Here is a 27,585-nt window from a genome sequence, read left to right as displayed (position 1 = left end):
ATCGAACAATTGAATGCAAGTGGCAATGGCCTTGGAAGCGCCCTGGAAAGATGGAGCTTTGACTAGCCAGTCGTCCAGGTAAGGGAAAGCTTCCAGGGACTGTTTCCTGAGGAAAGCCGCCACCGGGGCCAACACCTTTGTAAAGATTCTTGGTGCAGACCGAAGACCAAACGGAAGCACTTTGAATTGGAAATGGCTCTTGCCTACTGTGAAGCGCAAATATTGCCTGTGAGCTGGGTAGATCGGCACGTGGAAGTACGCATCCTCTAAATCCAGGGTCGCCATGAAATTCCCTGGGTTCAGAAGAGGAAGAATATCCTGGAGAGTGACCATCCTGAAGGACAGTTTGATGAGGTAGGTGTTGAGCTCCCGTAGATCTAATATGGGGCGCCACGTTTCTGTAGTCTTGCGAACCAGGAAGAACCTGGAATAAAAACCTTTTCCCCTCTGTGAGGGAGGTACCGGCTCTATTGCCCCCTTGATGAAAAGTTGGTGGGCTTCGAGACGTAGCAGTCCCAGATGTTGAGATCGACTGGCGCCTGGTGCTCTTGTTGGAGGAAGCTCTTCAAATTCCAACGTATGGCCACTCTGAACAATATTCAGCACCCACTGGTCTGATGTTATACTTTTCCAGCTCTCTAGGTAATAAGATATCCTGCCCCCCACTGGTGTCTTCGGGGAGGGAGGAACAGTATTAAGAGCCAAGAGGCCGCTATTGCCTATTGGAATTGTCACGTCCTTGACGATTTTGACGTCCTCTCTGAGATTGGCGAGAGAAAGAAGCCGACTGGCCCTGGCGTTGGTTAGAATAGTGCGGTTTGTAAGACTGTGAGGATTGAGAAGAATATCTCTGTTGGTTGCCACCTCTATTAAGAGGAGAAACCCCTTCCTCTTGCTCCTCTAAATGGGACCTTATGGTAATTTAGAGACCCCAAGGACTTTGCAGTGTCTGTGTCCTTTTTAATACTTTGAAGGGCCTCATCGACATGCTTCCCAAAAAGCATCTCTCCATCAAATGGAAGGTCTAGGATTTTGTTTTGGACTTCTTGGCAAACCAGGTCGCCCGCAATCAGCCTTGTCGTCGTAAGACAGCTGAACCAGCCAGAGCACGAAAAGCCGTAGAAGCTATGTCCATAGCACAATCTATGACTTCAGACGATGATCGTTCTCCCTCCATGAGCACTTTTTTGGCCTCCTCTTTTGAGGAGTCTGGCAGCAGTTCTACAAACGGGGCTAAGACACACCACATCTGGCGATCGTATCTGCCCAAGATGGCCAGAGCATTCGCCGTCCGAACGAGGAGACTGGCCATAGATGAAAATCTCTTGCCCACATTGTCTAAGCGCCTTCCTTCCTTGTCAGGAGGTGTAGTAAGAGGTGTGGAAGGATTCTTGGATTTACTCTGTGCTGCTTGCGCTATTACAGAATCCGGTTTAGGCTGACCAAGGAGGCACGCTGGACTGCCGTCAGGGGCCTTATATTTCTTCTCCAGCCGGGGAAGAACAGGAATGACAGTGGCTGGGTTCTGCATAACTTTGATTCCTTCCGTCCAAACATGCTCCATTATAGGAATCGATCTGACTGACTTTTTGTATGGTTCTTTAAAGTCATACAGGAAACAGTCTGACTGTACTGTAGTGATTGGCAGACCAAATCTTTTAGATGCCCTCTCCATGACATTAAGGAAACCCCCAATGTCAGCCGGAGGAGAAGTAGCATCGTCCTGTCCTGCGGCATCAGGATCCGGATGGGTACCATCATCATAATCCACGTCAGGGTCAGTTATGGGATCCCCTTGAACATCCTCATCCGAAGACACATCATGCACCACCTCACGAGATTCCTCTCTGGTGTCAGGTTCCACAGCCCGCGGGACCACCGTTGTCACGATGATTGCCGATGTCGGGGCTACAGTTGGAGAAGAAGGGCGTTCCGATTGAACCACTGGTGGAGTTTGAAACCTATTCCTATAGTCCTGCAACATTAATTGCAAATCCGAAACCAGGGAGGCTGGCATGGCCACCATGTCCTGACCCAAGCCTCGAGGAGGCTGTTCCTGCTGAACATACTGGTGTTCGTAGTACTCCTCAGTATCCGTCTCTTGACATTACACGTTCAAATCCGTGGGACTATAGGCATCCCCATACTGGATGTCATCACCCTCTTCCTCAGATTCGTCATCCAGCAACATACTAGGCGGTAGAGATGTAACACGCCTAGGAGAAGTCATCTACGGTGTAATCTGCCGCTTCCTTGTTGAAATCTGGATTTTTTGAATCGTCGACATCGTTGACGGAGTCGTCGTCGAAAGAAACGAGGAAGCCAACGTCGTTGAAGGATTCGTCGACGGACCCATCTACGCCTGGAAGGTCTTCGTCGACGGAGTTTTCATCGTCGACGGTGGAGTAATCGTCGACAAGCTCGTCGTCAGCAACATCACAGCCGCCGTCGTCATCGTTGACGTCCTTCTCGTCGTCGAAGCGGCCGTCGACAGTTTCTTCGCTGACATGATCGTCGAAGTCGAGAAGGTAGCTATCGTCGACGAACAGGAAGGCGTTGTAAACGTCGACGCAGCCAAGAAAGGTGTCGTCGTCATCACAGCCGCCGTCGACGGTCCCGTTGACGGAGCTATCGACATACTCAAGTCCTTATGAGAAACAGTCGACGACGTACCTGCAGATCTCGTCGTCGACGGACGCTGTTTCTTGTCCTGCTTGGTCTCTGGAGTGACCGTAGATACTTTCTTCCCCTCCTTCTCTTTCTGGGAAGATTGTGAAGTAACAGAAACCTCTTTTCTCACCTTATTTGCTGTGTCATTCTCAGCAGCCTGTCCCAGCCTCTCCTTTTCACCTCGGTGAGAAGATTTCATGGGACTAACCCTACCAGACCTATCAGAGATCTTGTGGTGGGTTTTGACAGGGGGCTCAGATGAAGTAGAGGGAGGAGACCTATCCCTCTTTTTTGACCTTCTGGAAGAAGCCATAGATGCCGAATCCTCCTCATCTGAGGACAGTACTTCCTTCCGTGCTTTCATCTTCTTTAGCCAGGTCAGCAATCGGCCCTCCCTGTCTCTCAAAGTCTTCATAGAAAAGGTCCTACAGATTTTGCAGTCTGTGGCCTTGTGGTGAGGATACAAGCAGTAAATGCAGTCTTCATGCTTGTCTTCCACAAAAAGCCTCTTTTTTGCGCAGGTAGCACAAGCCCTGAATAAAGCCTTCTTTTCTTTGTGACCATAATCGAGTTTGAAGAAAACAGTTTGAAGAATAAAGTAGAATTGAAAGAAAAACTGAGCAGAGCTCAGTGGAGACTCCCTTGCACAACGTGCGGTAGAAAATCTGAGGCTCTGAGGGTTTCTCAGGAAGGTTCTATGGGGTGAGGCTATTCTGATTGGTCCTTGCGAAAGTTTGGGCTCTTTCACACAAAGAGGGTGATATGCTACAAAATGAGATGAGGCCTAAGCCTAATTTTCTCTTTCGTACCTATGGTAATGATATTTTTTTATTTACCGAGGCTCCCATTCCGACGACGGGGAATGATACAAAGCATGGGAATCTATGAAAGTTCCAATACTGGGGTAACTATAGCGACTAAGTAGGGACCTTTCGTAAGTCACCTACATTTACACTAAAAAGAACACCATCATCCCACATGCACTGCACAATACCCTTTTACGTAACACCAGATGGCAACACATGACCTCAGTCAGCTCCCAAGCATCACCCAGGTAAAGATATGTCTGCTCATTGAACCCAAGCACTGGGTGCAGATAGGTTGTACCTGTGCCAAGAAGTAGCCCCAGAGAAAGCGAAATGCCAAATTCAACTAAACCCGTGTAGGATAATGGCCAAAATGCAACCCAACAAGATAAAACCGGGTAGTGGTAAACCGGACCTGATACGACACAAACCCAACAGCTCTATACACCTTTACTGAACCCACGGATACCCAAACTAAGCTGGAGAGAATGCGCAGGAAGGGTACCAGAGGGGAGGACATCACCTGACCACGAGATTTCCTGGAGAAGAGGTTTTTGGAGGTAGCCAAACCCTCAACTCAGTGCACAAATATGTCCGCTCCAACGTCTATCTATGGACTGGGGGTGGCTCTTAGAGTAGCCAGGGCGGGTTTCTTTAAAAACAAGTGGTCTCCTGAGACAGAATTCCTGTGTAGGGCCATCCAGCACAGGGATAAAAAGAGGAATGAGGTAAAAGTATAGCAAACCTAGGTCAGGAAGTCTGGGACACCGGGTGGGTGGATACACTAGGTTAAAAGGGAAGGGTCAACACTGATTGAAACTCACTCTGTATTCCTTATGTTTCAGAGGAAAAGCAACACTTCTTATGGACATGAATGCTAACTGCAGAGTGATTCAACATATTCCGGATATGCACTGGGGTAACCCCACGCTTATCTATTTTTATTGGCAGTGCGGCGACATGCCTATACTCAGCTGGTTCCCGGATGGAGAGGTTTGTGTTCCATGGTAACTTTTCACACCTTGACCCTGGTCATTCCTGGAGAAGAGCTAACAGAGTTGTACCAGAACTCATTAAAGACAGAGACCACCTTGCTGCACCAAGCTCGCGAAAGCAGAGCGATACAAAAGGGGATGATGGACGGAGCGTTTGAACAAATCAAACACTCACCCCCAGTCAACTGATCTGGGTTTAATCCATCACCATTCTTTAGTTCACTCAGCCACCCCAGTTCAGCCCGAACTGCCAAGCTATGTCTTCCCTGGACCGGAAACAAGCATCCTGGGACCGGTTTCGGATTCATAATCCTCATCAGCCAGGCTATCTTGAATCCAGTGGCCAAGTGAACAAGGGACTCACGTCTGAGCATACCCTGCCACACTTAGGGCGAACAAAGCGATACAAAAGGGGATGATGGATGGAGCGTTTGAACAAATCAAACACTCACCCCCAGTCAACTGATCTGGGTTTAATCCATCACCATTCTTTAGTTTACTCAGCCACCCCAGTTCAGACATGGCTATATGCAAATCAGTCTGACCCTGTGCCTCATGGGAACAGTCCAGCCCGAACTGCCAAGCCATGTCTTCCTGGACCGGAAACAAGCATCCTGGGACCGGTTTCGGATTCATAATCCTCATCAGCCAGGCTATCTTGAATCCAGTGGCCAAGTGAACAAGGGACTCACGTCTGAGCATACCATGCCACACTTAGGGCGAACAAAGCGATACAAAAGGGGATGATGGACGGAGCGTTTGAACAAATCAAACACTCACCCCCAGTCAACTGATCTGGGGGTGCAGAGCAGCAGACTATTTTGGCTGGGCTCACTTCAAAGACGTTCCAGAAGAATTTAGGCTGTTCATGGAAGCACAACTGGGGGCAAGGGGGTCGAGCCCCTTCTTTACCCAACAGACAAAAGCTAATGCCTGCTGGCTCCAGATCACCCAGTGGTAAAGGCTCAAATGATGAACAGCACTGAACTCAGCCTCAATTCGATCAATGCAAGCCATCCGCCTCATGGTAATGCAGCATCGTTATTTGTGGGACCTAATGACAGCAATGGAGGGAGAAGTCTGTGCCAAGAACGGCACTGTTTGCTGAACATTCATCCAATGGATTCACATGGGCAATGGAACAATGACACAGGCGATCCAAGCACTGCATAATCTACAAAAAAGCATGCGTGAAGAGGGAGGTGCCTCTGGTTGTTTTCTACTTGGTTCTCTTGGCTCCCATGATAGATATCCGGTCTATGTACATCACTGTTGCCAGTTACCGCTGCGTTTCTATTGGTTTGCAGGGTTATACAATTGAGGATTACCTGCTATAAAAAACTAGTCCTCAAAAGAAGTAGAATGCATGTATTTAGGAATGTTGTCGTAGTCAAAAGCAGGCATATGGAAAAACAAGACCCAAGTAAAATAATGGTAAAAATGCATGAGTTAGACAGTGTAGTTGAAGAATCAACTAGAGGGGGTAATGTTAATATGGATGTCAATGCACTTAATGATTAAAATTAACTATTGTCTTTATTAAGGGGATGCAGGAAGAAAGACACCCAGGAGAGGCAATATACAGCTAACATGAGCTTCAAAACAGGAGTCGTAAGGAGCAGAGAGCGAGGGCATGAGCACACTGGTCTTCTTCCGATTCCTTTTTTATAGGAATTTTACGCTGACAATACCTGGGGACTCGGGTGCTATTAAACTATTAAACCGAGCGATAAAGGGGGTGGCATTACAGTTCTTGATAGTGAGAATTATAAAGAACAGATCCTCCTTATGTTAAGCAATCAAGAACAGTACCTGAAAGTTGCAAACTATCCATCTAAGAGAATAATGAATGAGATCTCTAATGTTACCTACAGTGCCATACAGCGTGGTTGCATCTGCAAACAAGAATTTGATTTTTTGAATAAATCATTCTTCAAAATACCAGTCCTTTACGGACTACCTAAGATGCACAAAAGCCTTACCTGTCCACCTTTTAGGCCCATTGTTTCTACTATTGGGTCTCTCACAGAGCCCCTCTCCAAATTCGTGGACTCCTGTCTCTCTCCCATTGTGAGCGGCCTTCCTGCATTTGTTCGTGATACTGGACATCTCATCACTAAAATTGAAGGGCTAGAATTTAATATCGATCTTGACCTCCTTGTCTCAATGGATATTGAGGCACTTTACTCTAACATCCCACAGGAGGGTGCCCTCCAAGCCGTCAAGAAGATACTACAAGACTCTGATTGTCCTTCAGAGAAACTGTTTGTCTTTGAATGCCTCGCGATTGTGCTCAAAGAAAATTACTTTGAGTTCGATAAAACCATCTATAAACAAGTGCTTGGCATAAGTATGGGGGCGGCATGTGCACCAAATGTGGCCAACGCATATATGGGGGTATTTGAAGAGAAATTCATTTACAATGAGATGGCCCCATTTTTTGAAAATGTTACAAACTACAATCGTTTTATAGACGATATTTTTTTCATTTGGCAGGGCCCACGAGACCAACTAGACGAGTTTATCCTATGGATAAACCTCTGTGACCCCCATCTTAAATTCACTGCGAACATCAGCTCCTCTAAAATTGAATTTCTAGACGTCTGGATCCAAGCTATCAATGGCCATATAGAGGTCTCCCTCTATACGAAGCCTACAGCCGGGAACACCCTTTTGATGTACGATAGTTATCATCCTCGTACACAAAGGAACAGCATACCTTTTAGCCAGTTCTTACGGCTGCGCCGGAACTGTACCGATCCTAGAGACTTTGAAGTCCATGCCACTGTTATGAAGAAAAAATTTCTGGAGAGGGGATACCCTAATAGACTTATTAGGGATTCCTATAAAAGAGCCAAATATTACAATCGGGAGGCGTTGTTACAACCCAAAACCAAGGAAGATGATGATAAGTTGGTGTTGGTCACGACCCACTCCAACTTTAATGACAAGCTCCGATATATCATCAACTCACAGTGGCACCTCCTTAACATGGATAAAACTGTGGAGAAATTTGAAAAACCTATCTTTGCGTTTCGACGCAATAGGAACCTTAGAAATGTCCTGGTAAGAGCTTCCCTTCCTGATAGGCCTACGGCCAGCCAGCGTAGCATCAAAGGGACAAATCCGATCACGGGGAGCCACAAATGTGGCGGATGCCACGCCTGTGATAATATCATGACTACGCCTGAATTCAGTTGGGGCAAGAAAAGAATTGTTTTGAAAGACATGACCAACTGTAGGACGAGCAATGTCATTTACCTCATCATATGTCCTTGCTCTAGGGGCTATGTGGGAGAAACAGGAAGGGAATTCAGGACTAGGTTGTCAGAGCACAAATCGTGCATCAGAAACCTACGCCCTGGAGCCCCCCTTGTTGCACATTGGAAAGCTTTCAACCACACAGTGGAAGACCTCAAATGGCTTATTCTCGAAAAGATAATTCACCCCAAAGATGGAAACACTGATGCCTTTAGAGCCAAAAGAGAAGTCTTTTGGATTTTTTATCTTGAGACGGCTGTCTCAGGATTGAACGATTCCATCCCTTGGGAAAATGCCATCCTCTGAAATCCTCTGAACATGCTGCTTTTTGCGCCCATCTTGCGTGGACCTTGATCTTATCTCTGTTATTCTTGGCACTTGCCAGCTGGTCCTGCTAGATTCTGGTTCCACATTATTGCACTGTCTTTTTTGGCCGCCTGCTAGCATGCATTACTGCACTTATTAATTGTTGTGATCTTACTCTTCTGTCTATATTTTTTTCCCCCCTCCCCCCCTCATTTTTAGTATCATCTATTTCATTTTGGCACATCATCGTTGTTCCTATTTTTGTGATAATTGAGTTGTTCCATTAAGTACTTGGTGGTTTTATTTTTCTTCTTGCATTGTTTATTGTACCTTTTTCCTCGTGTTATTTATTTGTATAAATCTTGTGTTTTGTGTTTCCCTACCGGGTTAACCAGTCCTTTTTCTATTTTTCTCTTTTTTGGCGATCTTTGTCTGCGAGTCCACTTTTTATTTCTACCTTACCTGTCCTTCGGCTGTGGACTTGCTCTTCGGCTTTGGCCCTTTTCTATCTCTATCATCCCCAGGTGCCTGTTATCACGGCACCCACCCGCTCTATAAAATATCCGTGTTTTCGCTGACGTTCTTTACCGGCGAATTTTACCATCGCAGGGAGAAAGGGTTTTTCTGCCGCTGTCTCCATCGTGGTCCCCATCTAGGTCGGACCTTCGGGTCGTTTTTTAGGTAAGTAGGGTACCCTGTTCGTTTTACCCTTTCCTTATCTTTCACTTTTGGTTTGTTTCCTAACTCGTTATTATTTTCTTGCAGGCTCTCAGCCTCCACGCCACAAAAACCTTGGTTACTGCCTGTGCGCATCGATTTTGGCTTCGCGTTTATTAAAGATATTAGCCGACCATTTCACTGAGGTACACTTGGGCTTTATGTGCATTACCTCGTATCACTCTGCAGGCTTATTATTTTCTAGCTAGTGACTTTTTTTGTATAAATTTAACAGGTCCTCTGAATATTGAATACTTTTACCCATATGGAGAGACGCTATCCAGCTCTGTGTGGAATACTTTAAAAGGTAGACTTTTCTCGTCTCTCTACAATGTTTGTCTTTTCAGCTGCATGCACTGTTATTTTGCTGCTAGAAAGCTACGTTCACCCTAGCTTGCACATTGTCCTTCTTGTAGACCCTTAGCCTTATCCCATGCTTACCCTGCTTTCTTAATTCCCCTTTTGTCTTTTGTCAATTACTTAGTTTTTAGATGAACAGGCCCAGTATTCTGCCTGAAGCGGTATGCTATTTATTTGTCTTTATATGTCTTACTTAGACCTTTGGATGGTCCTTTTTGCCCTCCCGAATCACTGTGGCAACTCAGCATCCTCCCTGAAAGGTGTCTGGACTTTCTACAGGCCCCTTTTCGTTTGATGCTTCGAATTTCGAACGTCTAGTGAGCACATGCACCAACCGGATTCCTTCCATTTTTTGATGTAGACAATTACCTGTTTATTTCCTGAAAGTTCCTAGTGATTCCGCTCTCGTGGGTCCATAGGTAGGCTGCTATTCTTGTTTATGGTTGGTCCTTCACATATTTAGTTTGAACTTGTAACTTCTGGTGGTTACCTTTCTATGCACCTTCTGATCTCCTGACACACTGTTCCAGTCTTGGCTATATTCCGTGCACAACTTTCTTTGGCTGTCTGTATGATGTGTATATTGGGATATAAGGATATTCTACCCTTTTAAAATGTGTGCACTTGGTTATTTGAACCTTGGTTCTTGCTGACTCGTATTTAGGCCTCTCTTTCTGTTTTATGAATAACATTTAGCAGTTTTTTCTCATTTTTTGCTCTTTTTGCCCACAGAATACCCACTTCCAGCCCCTGCTGCTACTAGGACCGCTTTTCAGAAACTCTGTCAGACGTTCTCTACTGCGTCTGCTTGGTTGTTCAGTCTAAGTGCGCCCTGATGAAGGAAGCCTGTATTGGCACTTGTCCGAAACGCGCGTCGGCGCCTTTGTGTGTGATGATATGTATGTGAATGTTTGTGTTTGAATCTGATTGCAAAATAGGTTTGTTTGGGTGTATGAGTGAATGGATTTTGTGTCTTTTTTTGATTTATCTTTGCGGTTCCTAGTTTTTACACTGTATTTCTGTATATGATCAAAAAAGTTTTAGATATTATCTTATTGTCTAAATGAAAGTAATTTTCTATGAAAATAATGTATACATAAAAAATCTAAAATAAAAAAGCTTTCTTTGAATAAATAAATTCCCTTTGTGGTTGTGTGGGTTAACTGTATGTGCGATTAGAATTTTGTTCTTCTGATACTTAGGGAACACCCCTTTCCATGTTTCTCTTCAGACTCGGGTGCAAAAACCTAAACTTGCAGCATTTGATTGAAAGATCATTACTTCAAACCATTAGAGGCCTTTTGTAACAAAATCTAGAAGTAGGAGCAAAAATTAAATGGCAATTCTATTAGCTGCAAATTTCTATTTTTCATGCCATGAATTATTTGCAACTCATAGGGAAATATCCTCAAATGGCAATTAAGGACTGCCTAACAAACTAATAAAACCTTTTGAAGGCTTCTCAGATGTTATCCTTTTTTTCTAACTACATTTCAGAAACCTTCCCACTGCCCCAAACTTTTGAAGAGACAGTGGGATCTAGGACCCTGATTCTTTTGTGCCTACCAGAAAAGGGAAGGAGGGACAAAGAACAACACGTCACTTCTGGCGCGGATGAGGAGGACAATGCCACCCAGAGCCAAACAACACCCCCACAGGTGTGCAGGGGTACGGCTCATGAAAAATTTCTGGATCCAGTCTGATGCCTGGGCATTAATCTAAGGTAAGGAATCTGCAGCTAGAATTCTTTAGATTTGTCGTTTATACCCCATACCTGCTGTCAAATAATCTCAGGTCTCAACCATAGCTCAGGCATGTCGACCACTCCCAGATTTCTGAAAAGCCATGCTACTAACATTGTGTGATAAAGTGCCCTCTTCTGCATGGTTGCCCCCACTTTTTGCTGAACTGCTGATGTGCTTTGACTGAGTATGCCCTGGGCTCCTGCTAATCAGGTACCCAGGGCCTGTGTTCTTTCCCTAAAACTGCATTGAGACACAAACCCAATTGGCATCTCTGGCCACAGGTCAGCCCCTGGTAAATGGTACCACAGGTACTCAGTGCACTGTGACCAGGGAAGGCCTCTAAAGGCTGCAGCACTTATTGTGCCACCCTTAGAGGTCCTGTACCTTTACACTCGCACAATGCCTTTGCAGGCTGCGTGTCTTGGTGCAGAACAAAATGAAGAGTCAACATGGCACACATCCCTGTGTGCCATGCCTATAACCCACTGCCCTGGCATAGATCAGTCACCCCTCACTGGGTGCACTATACCAGTGGTGAGGGTACAGGTGCATGATCCTTGTACCCCTACAGTGTCTAAGGCAATTCATAGACATTTTAAGTGCTGTGCTGCCATTAAGAGTATATGGTGCTGGGAATTTGTCATTATGAACTCCACAGCACCATAATGGCTACACTGAAAACTGAGAAGTTTGATATCAAACTTCTCAGCACATCAAACCCACACTGATGCCAGTGTAGGATTTAATGAAAAATGCGCACAGAGGGCATCTTAGAGATGCCTCCTGAAAAACGACCTACCACTAGTGTCCAGGCTGAGTGGCTGCTTTCAGCTGTCACCACCAGACATGTTTCTGGAACCCTAGGTCGAGAGCCTGCTGCTCTTGAGGGCCTGAAACAATGCACATCCTGGGATGAGGTGCCACGCCTCCTCCCCCAGGATGCACAGGGTCCACGAAGGGGAAGCTTCAAAGGCTTGCTGCCATTTGTGAGCTTCCCCAGGCCACTTGCTGCCTTCAGCAACTGGTCCCCACTGGTTCTGACCCCCACTCTGGGCGGGAGAACCGGCGGGAAAAACAAGTGAGGAAGAGAGGTGTGCTCACCTCTGCCAACTCCACCCCTCAGGGACTCAGCCACCCAGGGAGAGGCATATGACCCCTTCCACTGGAGGGTGGCATAATAGGGGGTGTACCCACCCCAGGGAAGGGACCCATTGGTCCCAACCTTTTACCTACCTGTAACACCCCTAAATCTAGTATGAAGGGGCACCCCTGAACCTTGCTTCCTCAGACACGAAATGAGAAGAAGGACCGAACAGCTGTGCCGAAGCTAACAAGAGGAGGACCTCTACTGGCCTGTCCCCACCTCAAACCTGCTCCAGCAAAATCCCGGTGTGTCCTTATGCCAGCAACCTTGAGAAACCCGGAGGACCTGCCTGCCTTCCATCACAAAGACTTTGTCTCCCAGGAACACCGGATTTGTTTACCAAAAGACTCCAGCTCCGCAAGGACCGCGAGTCTGCACCACTCTGCACCCGACGCCCACGGCCTGAGTTCGAGTGGCCCAACACCACAAGGTGGTCTCCCCGGCGATCCAGACCTGGGATCCAGTGATCCATGACCTGCCTCAACCCGCCAGCTGGCGCCTGCAGCCTTAAATCGGAAGGGACCCTCAACCGCAACAAGGAGATGGTAAAAAGATCTGACCATAAAAGGCACCCCTGCACCGGATTCTTCACGGCCTTGGGTGGCCCAACCGACGGTGCCTAACCAACCCCCAGCATCCCAACCTACCCCCTCCAAGTGGTGGTCACACCCAGAAGACCTTTGTCCCGAGCCTGCAGTGTGTTTGCAAACTGGAGAAACCCCATTGAAAGCTACAAGGCGCCCAACGCCAAATCAGCACTCTGCACACGGCCGCCCCACTGCCACTGAGGGTGCACCTTTTGAGCTGGCCTAAACTCCTTTGCCCGGAGCTTAAGTCCTGGAGCTTTGCTCCCACAACCCAGTGGCCTGCTCTTCAGCAGCCACCAACCAGAGGCCCCCTATCCCCCATTGGATAACATTGGGCCTCAGCACTCTCCACCCGGCCGCCCTAGTGCCACTGAGTGTGTAACCAGAGTGCATCCTTGACCCTGGGGGACCCCAAGTCTAACCCCAGAATACCAAATCCCACAACAGAGTCCTTACCGGTTAACCAATAACACTATTTTCCTCCATAGGATAACATGGACTGTTTTTATATGACAAGTGTGGATTTGGAATCTACGAAATCCTTTTAAAATGCACTAAATACAAACGCCTTTACTTACTTGTTTGCAGGAAATTCCCCAGCGCAGTATCCAGGTATACTGCACTGTGTAAGAAAAGTAATCTTCAAAGTAATCTACTTGTCATTTTACTAAAAAGCCATATACAAAGTACATGTACTGTATTTGCAAAGCATTGCATTTACCGAAACAGTACTATCATCAAAAAAAGTGCATATACAATTTCAATCCAAACTGTGTTACAACTGCATTATTAAAGTAACTTATTTATTGCTCACCTGTGCCAGGCTTGCTTGGTTCTAGAAAATAAAATAACTAAAAGAATATTTTTATACAAAAACAATTGGTCTGAAGTTCAGTCTTTGAGTGTGTGAAATCATTTGCTGACTGAGTGTGTATAACAAATGCTTAACACTGTCTTCTGATACAGCCTTACTGCTCCACCACACTATCACAAATAGAGAGTAAGGTGCTATCTACTTTTACCTCTGCCTACCTTTGGGGTTCGACTGGACTCTGTGCACACTATACCTCACTTTGGTATAGTAGATACAGAGCCAGCTTCCTACACGTGTTCTGTAGGATTGATACAGCAGAACTACACAAGACTCTTTACCTGAACGGCTTCATTTATCCAGCTATAAAGTAGTATTTTAACTGGAATGATCTTTTAAATTGTTAATAGTACTTACACTCAGCTGAAGTGCACCGCTTGAAACAATTCAACAGGTGCTGAAGTTACACGAACAACAAGTAAAAGCAAAAACTGTCCTAAATCTTAACACTACCACTCTGTAGGAAGGTTGGTGACAGACTAATAGGTACATTAATCCATCCAAATATTGAAGCATTAAGGAAAGTTAGTGGGTACAGCTTCCTTAAAGAGTGCAAACCTTTGTTTTAGCCTTTTTTTTAGCTTTTAATACCATACTCCAGCCATGTCTAAGAGGTATAAAAAGACAAGTGTTAATATTACACAACCTAAACTTGGAGATCTTGGAACAAAAGTCATGAGTTTGTCTTGCCAAGATTAGAACTTGTGATCTGCAGATCACATCGATTGTCAGCTGCTAGTTAACATGAATGTGCAATTTACTTAAATGTGAAAATGACAACACATTCTCCAATAGTATGTAAATACCATCATGCATAACAATCATGCACATTTACCAGTGAACAGATACAACTAAAATAATCTGTTTAACAAAGTATAGCCCATTTAAAAGCATCTATAAATACTAGGTTGCAGGTTGCACAAAGGTCTCATTTGCCCATGTGGGGCTAGGTGCGTTAACTTCTGTCTGTACTCACTGGTTAATAGTCATTGTAATTGTAATTTATATTTATTATTATTATTATGCGTTCTTATATAGCGCTCGATTACCCGTAGGCATCTCGGCGCTTGCCTTGGGAACCCATCCTGGCTTTTCCCTGTGAGATAACCCGTACTGGGCACCCCCAAGGTGAAAGCCAGGCATCCCGCCGCGGGGGGCCATAGTGGAGATTAAGCAAGCTATTGCCCGGAGTTGCAGAGTGTGAACCCGTGATTCGAGCAGGCACCGAAGCGAGAATTATCGAGTCCGTGGACATTTTGGGCTCAAGACCCTGCCGCGTCGGGAATTGAACCCTGGTCCGGGATGTGACCTCTGCTTCATGGTCTGCCTCTTCTAACCATTGAGCCACACTTCTCCACATGACGCTTCTCATGACGCTGAGACGCATCGTCACCACTTGTCTACAAGCCAAAGTACAACATAATATACCCTGAGCAATACCCTCAGGATGAAACATGATACAATCGCAAGAGTCAGAGAGCTATTCCTTAGTAAAGAGAAACCTTTGAGATTAAGAGGCCAGCACATTAGAAAGTATTGAAACATCTCCCAGAGACAACAGCACAGTCCGAAATGCAGCATAATAAAACAGCAATAAAGCAATATAACAGAGGTTAAAGGCCATACTTGAGATGCCACGGCTGAAAAAGAACCATACACAAGTGTTTTTCTTTGCATTTCTTTGTAAAGGGGTATGGAGAAGGGTATTTCAGGCCAAGCACAGCACAAAACCAGATTATGCTTTAGCCAAATTTATATAAAAACACAATTAAAGTGAAATCACGAGAAGGGTGCCAAAAACACTGCAAGAGGAAAGGCAGCAACTGGCTGACAATCATTTTCAAGTCGATCCTCACCCTGCCACATTCATGACCACCTGTAACAGACGGTCACATGAAAACTGCTGCTTACTTCAGTAACAAAACTTGTGAACAAAAGTTTACATAAAAGCTCTAAAATGAACAGCTAAGATTATTATTAACTCAAAGCAAAAATCACATTTCCATATATGCTGGTATTTCCAGTTATGCTCTGACAGACTAGAAAAAACAGAAGGAATGCAAAATAGCTCTGAGTCTTAGTAGGATGTACTGACTATGAAAACAAAACCTAAATGAGCCCCCGTCCTTTTTTCCCCTCTAACAGTAATCCATTACTTGCTTTAAAAACATGGAAATTGGAAGGATACAAAAATTATTTAAAGAAAGAAAGAACACCTAGTGGCTTCGACTGAACTATTCTAAAGTTATGAACCTAGGCCTCTCCCTTGCTGCAGGAATTTCCTTATCAACGGAGGTCTGAATTGCTTCATCAAGCCATAGGTTATTTAATTACTCTCTGTATCTATTACATTTTAATAACTAAAGTGCTAAAATGCTCCCTCGTCATGAAACAAACACTATCTTTGAGAAAACTATTTTAAAAATGCACCCTGAATTTGAAAAGTAGTGCTTAGTATTAAAGCAGACACTACTAGACAACCAACACATTTCAACCAAGCTCTGCATTGAGCTATTTTGGCCTATGCTAAAGCACCATGAAATCATAGGTTAACATCTAAAAGTCATACATCACTATTACATATAAAAGCTTCACATACGTGATATCAAGTCAAAGCACTTTTTCTCCTCTGCATTTGGTTTCACTTGACAGGTCAACAAATTCAATTTTGCAGGTTGTCTGTTGGACTAAAATTAAAACAAAACATAAGAAGGTGAGAATATGAGCAGCACTGAAAAGGCAATACATTATTTAAAAATGATATTTAGCTTGAGTAAAGCTCTTTTGGTGTATATTCTATGTACCTGCAGATTTCTCACATTTTAAATCCTCTTCAGCACCAGAAGGGACCCAGAAAACCTTCCGCAGCTCCCATGGGTCAGCAGATGCTATATATATATGTACTACCTCTGTACACTCACATACGTTCTCATCTTTTTTTCCACACCAACACTATCAGATGCAGAGATGAGACCGGTATCACTTGAGAGAAACAGGAACCTACCAAAATCTAACTTATAAACGTATTAACTTCCAAAAGCACACTACAAAATGGGAAGGTGAGCAGGCTGTGCGGATTTGGAGGTAGATAGATTATCCACCAGAAAGAGCTTTACCAAAAAACAAGTAACTTATTCTTTTGATGGAAACTTCTATCTGCAGATTCCTCACCTTTTGATTCAGGGCTAAATGATTGTTTCTATGAAACGAAGAATCAAAGCAGCAGTTATTGGTGACAGTGTGGCCCGAAGTTTATATAACAGTCTAAAAGATGTTCAGACCCGGAACAGCACTAGATAGAGCTGGAGCTGTAGCCTTCCCTCTAGGAGAGTGAGCCCCAAATGAAACCTTAGGAAGAAAGATGGTACGTGACCTAAGCATCCGCTTCTCTAGGAAAATATATGAATAAGGAGAATGGACTGAGGAAGCCTGAAGCTAAGCAACTGAGCAAGCTTAGGAACACTCGTGTAACTCTTTTTTTTTGCTTTTCATCGTAATAACAAACTAAACCAGATACTTGTGTAATTTATAGGCAATCATGATAAACCACAATCACTTTTCCTAGTGTATATTCTATTAAAGAGATTAAGAGCAACTGCTCCACTCTAGCCCACATGGTCTACACATTATTACACCATATCCGCATTTCAGTATATCATTTCTGGTATCCCCTCTTCCATTCCATTAGCTCATGGAAAATAATTCTTGTTTAGCTATCTACCCATCTTTCCCTGTATGTGGCCCCACCTCTTCCTTATCCTATGATGCTTCTGGGGGAATCCCCTGCAATCAAATATTAGGAGTTGAAGAGTTTGGCATATGTCCAGCTCCCTCTTCCATGGAGTGTTACTTGGGAGTCAGGTGGTTGAGACCTTCTTCAATTTTGTGCTATGTTTCTCTGGCCTCGGATAATTGAAAGTCTAAGCAAATTGAAGAAGAAGATACCTGCTATTTATTGCCACCTCTCAAGATGCCAGAAGGATGGAAATCCACTCTTCATCCTGGTTCAAAGTCTTTTTTTCACGTAAGCTGAAGCTGGGCAAAGGTATCTGGGGTGTTGATAATAAGATATTTGTAAATCCTTTTGAGACAGCATTGGTATTTTAGTGTCCAATTAGTCGAAGACCTTCTCTCATCTGTCCTCAGATTACGCGTTATGGCAAGCCTCGATTGGAGATATTAAAAGAAATGGAACTTCAATAATCCAAACTGCAACCTTAAATCTGCAAAATACTATATCTTTATAGGTTTATCTTTATATTGTATTTTGATTGGAGCTTGTTCAAAGAGGTCCCTGGCATGCAAACATGTTCCCATGATGTGGGACAAATCTTAAAATGGTAATAAAAATGATCAATGTGTCAAAATCATTTATAAGCCCCTGAAAAGAAGGTGTACCCCACTGTTTCAGGGTGACAGTTTTGCCACACATCATTCAGGCCCACATAGCGGGTGAATACAGCCACTATGAAAGCTTTGGGTTAGGTACTCAGTCGGGGATCACATTTATAAAACTGTCCATTTAGGTCGGCCCCAAATATAATATTGTCAGTCTGCTGGGTGCTTCTAGTAGGACTAAGCCTACTGAATCCAGGAAGGGATTTGGTAGTGGGTGCTAGGCATATGCAGTCATCAGAGTTATTTATATGATACAAGTGCCTGACTGACGGTGGGATGGACCTTGGAGGAAGTGGAAGAGACTGACTGAAACTGATTGGACACTTAGCTGTGCGGGCTGTGGAGGCACAGGCCACCATAAGAGTGCCTGGGGGTGTGGCCTCTTAATGCATCTCCCCCATTCACCCTAGATAGGGCTCCTTGCCTCCCAAGTAGGTCACGGAGGCCCGCTGGAGAGTAGAAGTTAGCAGGCTGCAGCGTATATCTTTATGGGACCAGCACAGCATGGACTACTTCACAGACAAGACCTTTACTGAGTGCTTGACATGGCAAGCCCATAAATACAAGGGTTGCGCAAGGATGTCTGACAGGAGCGCGGCCTGATGGTGTGGTGATAGGGAAATCTAGGACACACCCTCTTCTCGATGACAACCTGGACCTCCAACAAATAGAATGGGATTTGGGAACATTTATGATTGCTGATGGCCTGTTGGAATGCCGGATGACATTAATGGGAGAAGACGTCTGGCTGTAGGGCTACCTGGTGGCCAGTTTGGGGGTTCCCTAGCTGCAAAGCCCGAGGCTCCTGCTATATTACAGCTGTCTCCTCTAAGCTCCCCATTGCCCTGAGCAATGTAAAAGACGGACAATGAAGGGGCCCCTCTTAACCCCCTCTCTTTAATAGTGCAGGTTTGCTGATTAGCGACCGGCCCTGCACATTCTATGACAATTGGGAAGGTGATGCTTATCAAGGTAAACTTACATTTGACCAGAGGAGACTTTCAAGATCTCACTCCAGGCCTCCTTAACTGATAAGTGAGCAGGTTGATCTAGTCCTGAGGATATGGGCATTACAAAATGTTGCTTGACATGAAATCCAGCCCACAAGCCTCTGACACACAGATCACCTCAAGACATGCATGGACCAAAAGAAAGACCGGCTGGACAAGCACAGTGATTGAATTAATGAAATGTAGCACAGAATCTTTCACATTGGGGATGTTATGCCAGAGTTAAAAAATAAATCCACACGTACCATGGCCAAGATCGCTGCCAAGAATGAAGATCTAGAGTTGCGTTAGCAACACAATAACATCTGCATTGTTGCTCTTCTGGAATCCTCTGACGTTAGAAAATCTGAAACCTTTGTCAAAGCGCTACTAGCAGAATTGCTTGGGGAACATACTTCTCCGAACTGCTGACCGGAATCTTCACGGGTGCCCCACCAAAGTCAATAACTGCTGTTAAGCTACTGTGAAAAGGGCAGAGACTGGCCAGTAGGGAGAAGGTGCCACTTGGTACCAAGGCGCAGCTATTTCGCTGTTTTCAGACTTCAAAGCCTCTGTACTGGAGGCCAAAAGATCCCATACAGAAGTGAAAAATGCTGAAAATAAAGTATTTCATATGCTTTACCCAATATAATTAAGGCTACAGCACAAGGAGCATACCTAAACTTACACCTCCCTTTTTTCGGAGTATGTTGATGGCAGCACTTAAGGGAGAGGACAGCATTAAGCTTTGCAAGGAGCGTTGAGGGGTGGAGCAGCTGAGCGGGAACGGTGCTCCTTGGCCTCTTCATCGCAGGAACCCTCGGCGAACACTTGAAGTGGGCGAGAACTGGGCGCAACTGGTGACCTCTAATCCCGGGGCTCAGGGTGAGGCCGCTCATTATATCAGCTGTGTGGTCGAGCTCAACCTCTAACCACCCGCCTTCCACCCTCCCCCCTGGACAGCTTAGGGCCTTGGAGCTCAGCGGCTCTCAGCTGAGGAAGGAAGATGGGACAGCCTAGCCCTCAGCCTAGCCGAGAACAGATGTAAGGCAAGGTGTCTGAGCGCGGATGAGGTAGCTACCGCTCCCCAAGCGTGAACAAGTACCCGCGAGGAAGCGGCCAAGCAAGGTCTGGGTGCGGCTTGCGGGTGGCATGGTGCATTCACACTCGTACCCCTCTCCACCTTTGCCTCCCTGGCCCTCACACAACACTTGATTGGCACATGTCTGGCCCCAAACCTCCTCCTATAGCACCCAGCAACAAACTGGCAATTCCATCCCATCCCGAAAGGTTCATCTGCAACAAAACGGGAGCGTTCCCCCAAGGGGGCGAGCACCAGGCACCAGGCCAGTTCTTGCATGCTGGGGTGACCAACATCAGCAGCAGCCTAAGTATGACCAACAAAGGAACAATCCACAACTCATCCTGAACCAAGACTAACCAGCACATTTCCTCTGACTGACCAAATCAATACCAACAGCACTCGCTATAAGCCCAAGCAAACAAAATCACTCCCAGCAAATGTATGAGGCACAAAAATGGGCTGAGGTCCGGCCCAGTCAAAGGGCCACACAGAAACACTATACATGTACCGTAAATTAAGACCAACCAGTCAATGGGTTCGCCATCCTGCAAAGTCACTATCACTGACCAAACCCACTCCCAGAATCACTAAGATGCCCAAATCTGGGCAGGGGCTCGGCATAGCCCAGGGGCCACACATCACCTTAAAGCTACCACATGAGAAGCCCCACTGAAACTAGAAATGATTCCACTCTACAGGTCTAGAGGACGACAACATATTAAATAGTAGCCTAATTCTGAAACTCGTCAATAGAATTGAAACCATAAGCCATTTAAGAGCACACAACAAATTGTATCTACTTGAAACCCAATCCAGAAATGACGAGTGCTGAAGCAATGGTGGTCACTTGGTCCAACTCAAAAAAAGCCACAGAGGTATTGCAACACAGGGGCTGCTTAAATTGGGGTTTCAACTAAAAAGAATGGAGTCAGAGAGGTACCTCTGCCCTTTACAGCCACATCCAAGCCACCCATCAAAAGCACAGTGACTCAAAAAGAAAACAACTTTGAGAGAGACAAGAAACATTTTTCCATTGATAAAGCATACCCTTATCTCCAACTGGACTTTTACTCGAGACCGGAAGCCAGGAGATTCCTCCCAGACAATCAGGGCAGATCAAGGAACAAATATATAACATTTTCAGATACATCGTCTTCAGGTGGCAGTGATTCAGACAGCGCCAATTATAGACAACCTTTTTCACGACGCGGAGGCTATCAATCAAATTACCCGCAGAATTTTCAATCACATTGCCAACAAAATATTCCCGAACAACAACAACAACAACAACAATCTTTTTTACCACGGGGCCAAACAAAAGCCAGAGGCAAAACGAGATACCAACAACCATGGGAAATGTCCACGAGGAGACAAAACTACAAAAATTAGAAAAATCATCAATCTACATTCTTTCAACTAAGTCCCTCACGGAAAGCGAAAGGAGTGTCCTGGAAAAGGGGTTGACATTTGTGCCTACAAAAACTACGGATTTTGTAAGATTAAAAACAGAGTTCATTGAATTCTGTAGAAAAATTATGTTAACCACTTTTTTTTCTGGAAAGGAAATGACGCCACATACTGAAACAACTGGACTTAAGAAAAATCACATTTTTGCCCGCCTGCATTTAAAGTCCCTAAGGAAGTAATTACTTTTGAAAAAACGATTTTGTCTGCCATCTCATTTCAAGAGAAGAGGAACAGGGGCTATATTAAACCAAATCTATCAAAAGCCCAAAGAGACGCGTTATGTAATCTAAAAAACGACGAAAACATCGTAATAAAACAAGCCGATAAAGGCGGTTCCATCATTGTCTGGGGAACCAATGAATACATCACAGAGGCCAACCGTCAATTAATGGATCAAGAATGTTATTGTAAAATCAATTATGATCCAAGAACAATAGTTACTTACCTGTAAACAGGTGGTTCTCCAGTATTGGTGTCTTTCATAGATTCACATGCCTGAATCATTCCCCGTCGTCGGAGTAGGAGTCTCACGGTATATAAAAAAAGCAATAAAATGCCATAAAATATATAGCAAATATCAGAAATACCAAACCAGGAAGTAAGTAGCCCCAGCTACAGCAGAAAAAACTTCCATACTCGTGACCATCCTAGTCATTATGTGTTAGTCCAAATTGCAGCCAATCAGGCGACAGCACCCACCAGAATGTTCTCCCCAGAGGCTCAGGCTCTCAGATTTTCTCGCACAGGAGTGAAACCCCATGCTATCCGAGTGAGTCTCTGGGGGAAGGCGGGCGGGTTGCATGTGAATCTATGAAAACACCAATACTGGAGAACCACCTGTTTACAGGTAAGTAACTATTGTTCTTCTCCAGTATTAGGGGTGTCTTTCATAGATTCACATGCCTGAATCAGAATAGTAAGCAGTACTCACAGTATAACGCTCGTAGACGTCAGAGTATCATATACATATATATATAAAAATATATACAGTAGACATGCATAACAATAATCATCAAGGTGTGATCAAACGTCTAAAGAGCATAAATGAGGAGGTGGAAACAGAGGCTCACCTTATTTGAAAAGATTGCGAAGCACTGCTCTTCCAACCGAAGCATCTGCGTCATCTGCTGAATCTAGACAGTAGTGTCTAGTAAAGGTGTGCCTGCTAGATCACGTAGCAGCTCTGCAGATCTGTCGAAGTGGCACACCCGCAAAAAGGGCAGTGGAAGAGCTAACCGCCCTTGTAGAATGTGCTCTTGGCAAGGACTGCAAGGGCCTACCGGCCTGTTGATGACAAAGTCCAATTGTAGAGGAAACCCATCTAGCAATGGTCTGTTTTGAAACTGCACAACCCCGGCGTTGTCGCCCGTAAGCCACAAACAGTTGGTCTGTCTTGCGGATGGCAGAAGTTCTGGAGAGATAAAATTTAAGACATCTTCTAATGTCTAAAGAATGCAGTGCTCTTTCAGCCGTAGACTGTGGGTCTGGAAAGAATGTTTTAAAGATAACTGGCTCATTCAGATGAAAGTCCAGAGGCACTTTAGGCATGTACGTTGGATTAGTACGCAATACCACTGAGTCTGTGGTGAATTGAATGAAAGGTGCTTTAGATGTTAACGCCTGAATATCGCTGACCCTCCTAGCAGATGTTAAAGCTAGTAGCAACGATACTTTCCATGTCAGAAATTTCAGGTCCACCTTATGGATTGGTTCAAAAGGGTGACGCATGAGCTGAGACAGTACGATATTCAGATGCCATGCCGGAGGAGGTTTCCGAACCGGCGGAAACATGCGAAATAATCCCTTGAAAAATTGTTGTATGATCCTTACAGAGAATAGAGAGTTTGATCCATCTTGGCGAAATCTAGAGATGGCTGCTAGGAAGACTTTTAGAGTAGAGTGCGCCAAACCCAATCTGGCCAGATGCAGAAAGAAAGGAAGGATTTGCTCCGGTGTTGCTTGAATGGGATGTAAGCCATTAGCTTGGCACCACGTACAGAAACGTTTCCACTTGAGTTTGTAGGTTTTGATCGTGGATGGAGCCCTGGCTTTTGCCAGCACCTCCTGACAATCTTGTGGAATGTTTAGGTGTGCAAATTCCATGTGCTGAGGAGCCAAGCTGACAATTTCAGTGAGTTCGGGTCCGGATGGTATACCCTGCCTTGCTGGGTGGATAGAAGGTGCGGAATGCGTGGCAGTGGAATAGGGTTGCATTCCGAGAGAAGGAGCAGTTCGGTGAACCAGTATTGTCTGGGCCATCGGGGAGCAATCAGGATTAACCGGCATGGCTGCTTCTTCATTTTCCTGATGACTTTCGGGATCAGAGGTATCGGTGGAAAGGCGTACGCGAATATTTGATTCCAGTTCAGCGAAAGGGCATCTCCACACGAGTCCTTGTGGGGAACCCAGCTTGCAAAGTATGGGCATTTCCGGTTCTGGAATGTTGCAAACAAGTCCAAGTCCGGATGCCCCCACATCTGAAAGATGCGACGTAGAGATGGTAGATGTAGTTACCACTCGTGAGTGCAGCCCCCGGACCTGCTGAGAGAGTCCGCCAATACATTTGCCACTCCCGGGACGTGGACCGCTGACAGATGGATATTGTGAGTCAAAGCCCAACTCCATATCTCTTGTGCTTGTTGCGACAATCGGGCTGATCTTGTGCCGCCCTGCTTGTTCAGATAATGCATGCAGGTGGTGTTGTCTGTCCGTATCAAGACTGTGGCACCTTGTAGAGTCGCTTGAAAGGACTTCAGGGCTAAAAATATGGCGTGTAACTCTAGCCGGTTTATGTGCCATCTCATTTGGATCTGGTTCCACTTTCCGCTGACCGTCATGCCTTGGAGGTGAGCACCCCAGCCTGTCATTGATGCATCGGTCGTCACTATGAACCTGGGAGCTTCCGCTAGAAAGGAGCATCCCACTTGTAAGTTGGATCGGTGGGTCCACCATGTTATCGCTCGTCGCATCCGCGGTGTAATCTGGATGATGTCCTCGAAAGATCCTGATACTTGGATCCATTGGCGACTGAGCTCCTCTTGTAAGGGCCTCATCCGAAGACGACAGTTGGGGGTGAGCAGAATGCAGGAAGAAAGCATCCCGAGGAAGGACTTGAACATGCGTACTGAAAAGCACTTTTTTAGTGACAATGCCGCCGCAAGTCGTTGAATCTTGTCCTGTCTTTCCTCTGAGATGAATACTTGGGCGAGCTTGGTGTCCAGTGTCGCTCCCAAGAAATCCTTTCTTGCTGTTGGCGTGAGATGAGACTTTTCGAAGTTTATTGAAAAACCTAGGTTCTGCATCAACGACAGAGTTCTTTGAACGTGATCTTGTGCCATGTCGAAAGAACTGGCCTTGATAAGGCAATCGTCCAGGTATGGATATATTTGTATCGATTGCAACCGAAGATGGGCCGCTACTGGGGCCAGCATCTTCGTAAACACTCTGGGGGCTGAACGCAGTCCAAATGGAAGGACCTTGAACTGGAAGTCCCTGCCAGCCACTCTGAACCTGAGAAACGTCCGATGCCGTGGGAAAATCGGTATGTGGAAGTATGTATCCTGAAGGTCGAGTGTTGCCAAAAACTCTCCCGCCGAAAGAAATTGGAGGATTTCTTGAAGTGTTAACATCCTGAATGTAAGTTTCTTCAGGAACTTGTTCAAGGCTCGCAGGTCGAGGATGGGGCGCCATTCTCCTGACTTCTTGCGAACAAGGAAAAACCTTGAGTAGAAGCCTCTTCCTTTCTGATGGTGAGGCACTCTTTCGATTGCTCCCTTCCGGATCATGGTGTTGATCTGGATGAATAGCTCCTTGAGGTGCGCTGGATTGGGTCCTTTTGGGGGGCAATTTGGGGGAGTTTTCACGAATTCCAGAATGTGACCTCTGGCTACTACATCCAGGACCCATTTGTCTGTAGTAATTTTGGACCAATTTAAGTAGTTTTGGGATATTTGTCCTCCAATTTGGTTCGGGTTGGCACAAAGTGGTGGCAGGATGCGTACCTCATTTCTTATTGTCTCTTCCTCGATAATTAGATTTTCCTCGAGGTTGAGAGAAATTTCCTCTCTTTTGCCCATAGGTTTGCTGTCGGTAAGGCTGAAATCTTTGGTTTCCCTGGGTGGAAGAATAAGAGCGTTGTTGGTTGTAACCTCCTCTAGTATTGAAATTCCCTCTTCCTTTTGCTCCACGAAAGGAAGATTTCCGGTATTGCAGAGTACCCAGCGAACGTGCTGTTTCAGTGTCCTTCTTTATGGCCTCCAGAGCCTCATCAACATGTTTTCCGAATAAGGACTCCCCATCAAATGCCATGTCAATAATCCTGTTTTGAACCTCCTGCCTGAAGGAGGTTGCTCTCAACCATCCTTGCCTCCTGAGAACAGCTGCACCCGCTAGCTGTCGAAAGCCAGTGGCAGCAACGTCCACCGCCGCGTCAATCATTTCCGAGGAGACACACTCTCCTTCTTGAAGGATTTTCTTTGCCTCAGTGCGATCAGGTTCGGAAAGCTTGTCCATGTACGGTGAGATGTCCGACCACATCTGTCTATCGTATCTCCCTAAGATGGCTAGGGAGTTTGCGGCTCTGATGGTCGTAGCTGCAATGGTAGAAACCTTCTTTCCGATGGAATCTAGACGCCTCCCATCCTTGTCTGGAGGAACAGAGACATGAGACGTAGGATTGGAAGATCTCTTCTGCGCTGCCTGTGCCACTACAGAGTCGGCTTTAGCTTGTCCGACAAGGCATGCTGGAGAAGATGTAGGCGCCCTATACTTCTTATCTACTCTTGGGAGCACTGCTGGTAAGGAATTTGGCTTGGCCATGATCTTTAGTCCCTCCTTCCAGATGAAATCTATAATTGGAATGGTCCAACTCTGCTTTTGTGGTGTAGATTTGAAATCATACAAGAAGCATTCCTCTTGTTTTGATTCCATGGTTATCATAAACCTCCTAGTTGCTCTATCCATGATCTTGTGAAATGAGGCAACATCCACAGGTGGCGACTCAGATGTAGTAGGCTCTGCCGGAGAGGGTGTGTTTGCATTATAATCCTCATACTCCGACGATTCAGACACGTCATCCAGCTCTCCTTCTTCCTGTTCTTCATGCTCCGAGAACTCCTCTTCTCTTGGTTGAGGAGATGAAACTGCCGACGCAGCTAACGTTGGGCGACTTTCCTCCAACGTCGCAGTAGTCACTGGTTGTGTCCGCGTAGAAAGGGGAGTCCTTCCCTGCGGCAATGGTGTAGACATTACAGATTCACCAGACTCTGAAGGTGGAAAACGTCTGTAATAGTCACTGAGCATGTACTGCAGATTGCGAAATAGATCTTCAGGCAACTGCATATCAGGAGTAGGTCTGTCAGCACGTGGATCAGGCTGAATGTCCTCCATGTCTTCCTCAACCTCTTCCTGAACTTTAATATGGAGGTCAGATGGACTTCTAGCTGCCCCAAAATTTTCGTCCTCATAGGATCCTTCCTCATCGGAATCCAAAAGTTTGTCTGGCACTACAAGCGTAGAAGAAATAGATTCCGCAGTAGCCCTCTTCTTTAACAATGTAGCCGTAGTTGCAGGCGATGGTAATGGAATCCCTGCTGTCTGCGCTGACCAAACCTGCAAAGTAGTGCAGCTTGATAGAGGCGGCGTCGACGGGACGTCCGCATACTGTAGACAGTGTTGTCTCGTCGACGGTATCGTCGTCGACGGGGTCGTCGACGGTAACTTCGTCGACGTGGGCTTCGTCGTCGACGAGGATCTCTTCGTCGACGAGGTCGTCGACGATGGCTTCGTCGTCGAGGTCGTCGACGGTGGCTTCGCCGTCGCGGTCGTCGACGGAGGCGTCGTCGACGGGGACGTCGTCGAGGTCGTCGACGGTGGCTTCGTCGACGTGGACTTCTTCGTCGACGAGGATTTTGCCGTCGACGGGAGGGCCGTCGACGTCGAGGGCTTCGTCGACGGTACCAATTTCATCGTCGACGGGGACCCAACCTTCGACATTATAGATGAAGAGGAGAAACTCGTCGACGGTACCTTGGCCGTCGTCGACGGGACAACTGTCGACGACGAGATAGGCCTGATCTGGACATGGACCAGTGTAGGCGAAGAAGCTGAAGACATGACAAGGGAAGGCTTAGGTGAGGAGAAAGTCATAGTGCAGGTGGTAGATGTGGCCACATGAGAGGAAACAC

The 27,585-nt window shown here is 45.8% G+C and overlaps 1 protein-coding gene across 3 annotated transcripts in view; it reads right to left on the bottom strand.

Moving 5' to 3' along the window:
* ASAP1 (ArfGAP with SH3 domain, ankyrin repeat and PH domain 1) overlaps nt 1-27,585 on the bottom strand; it is a 2,040,747-nt gene that overhangs the window by 1,029,450 nt on the left and 983,712 nt on the right. For all 3 annotated transcript variants that reach the window (XM_078686749.1, XM_078686753.1, XM_078686750.1), the window contains one exon: nt 16,062-16,149. In XM_078686749.1, the coding sequence (XP_078542875.1) occupies nt 16,062-16,149 (88 nt within the window). The remainder of the gene's footprint in view (nt 1-16,061; nt 16,150-27,585) is intronic.

This window comes from Lissotriton helveticus, chromosome 4_1 (genome assembly GCF_964261635.1).
Source record: "Lissotriton helveticus chromosome 4_1, aLisHel1.1, whole genome shotgun sequence".
Taxonomy (NCBI): domain Eukaryota; kingdom Metazoa; phylum Chordata; class Amphibia; order Caudata; family Salamandridae; genus Lissotriton; species Lissotriton helveticus.
The sequence above is the reverse complement of the archived record's forward strand: the minus strand, read 5'-3'. Positions and strand labels throughout refer to the sequence as shown.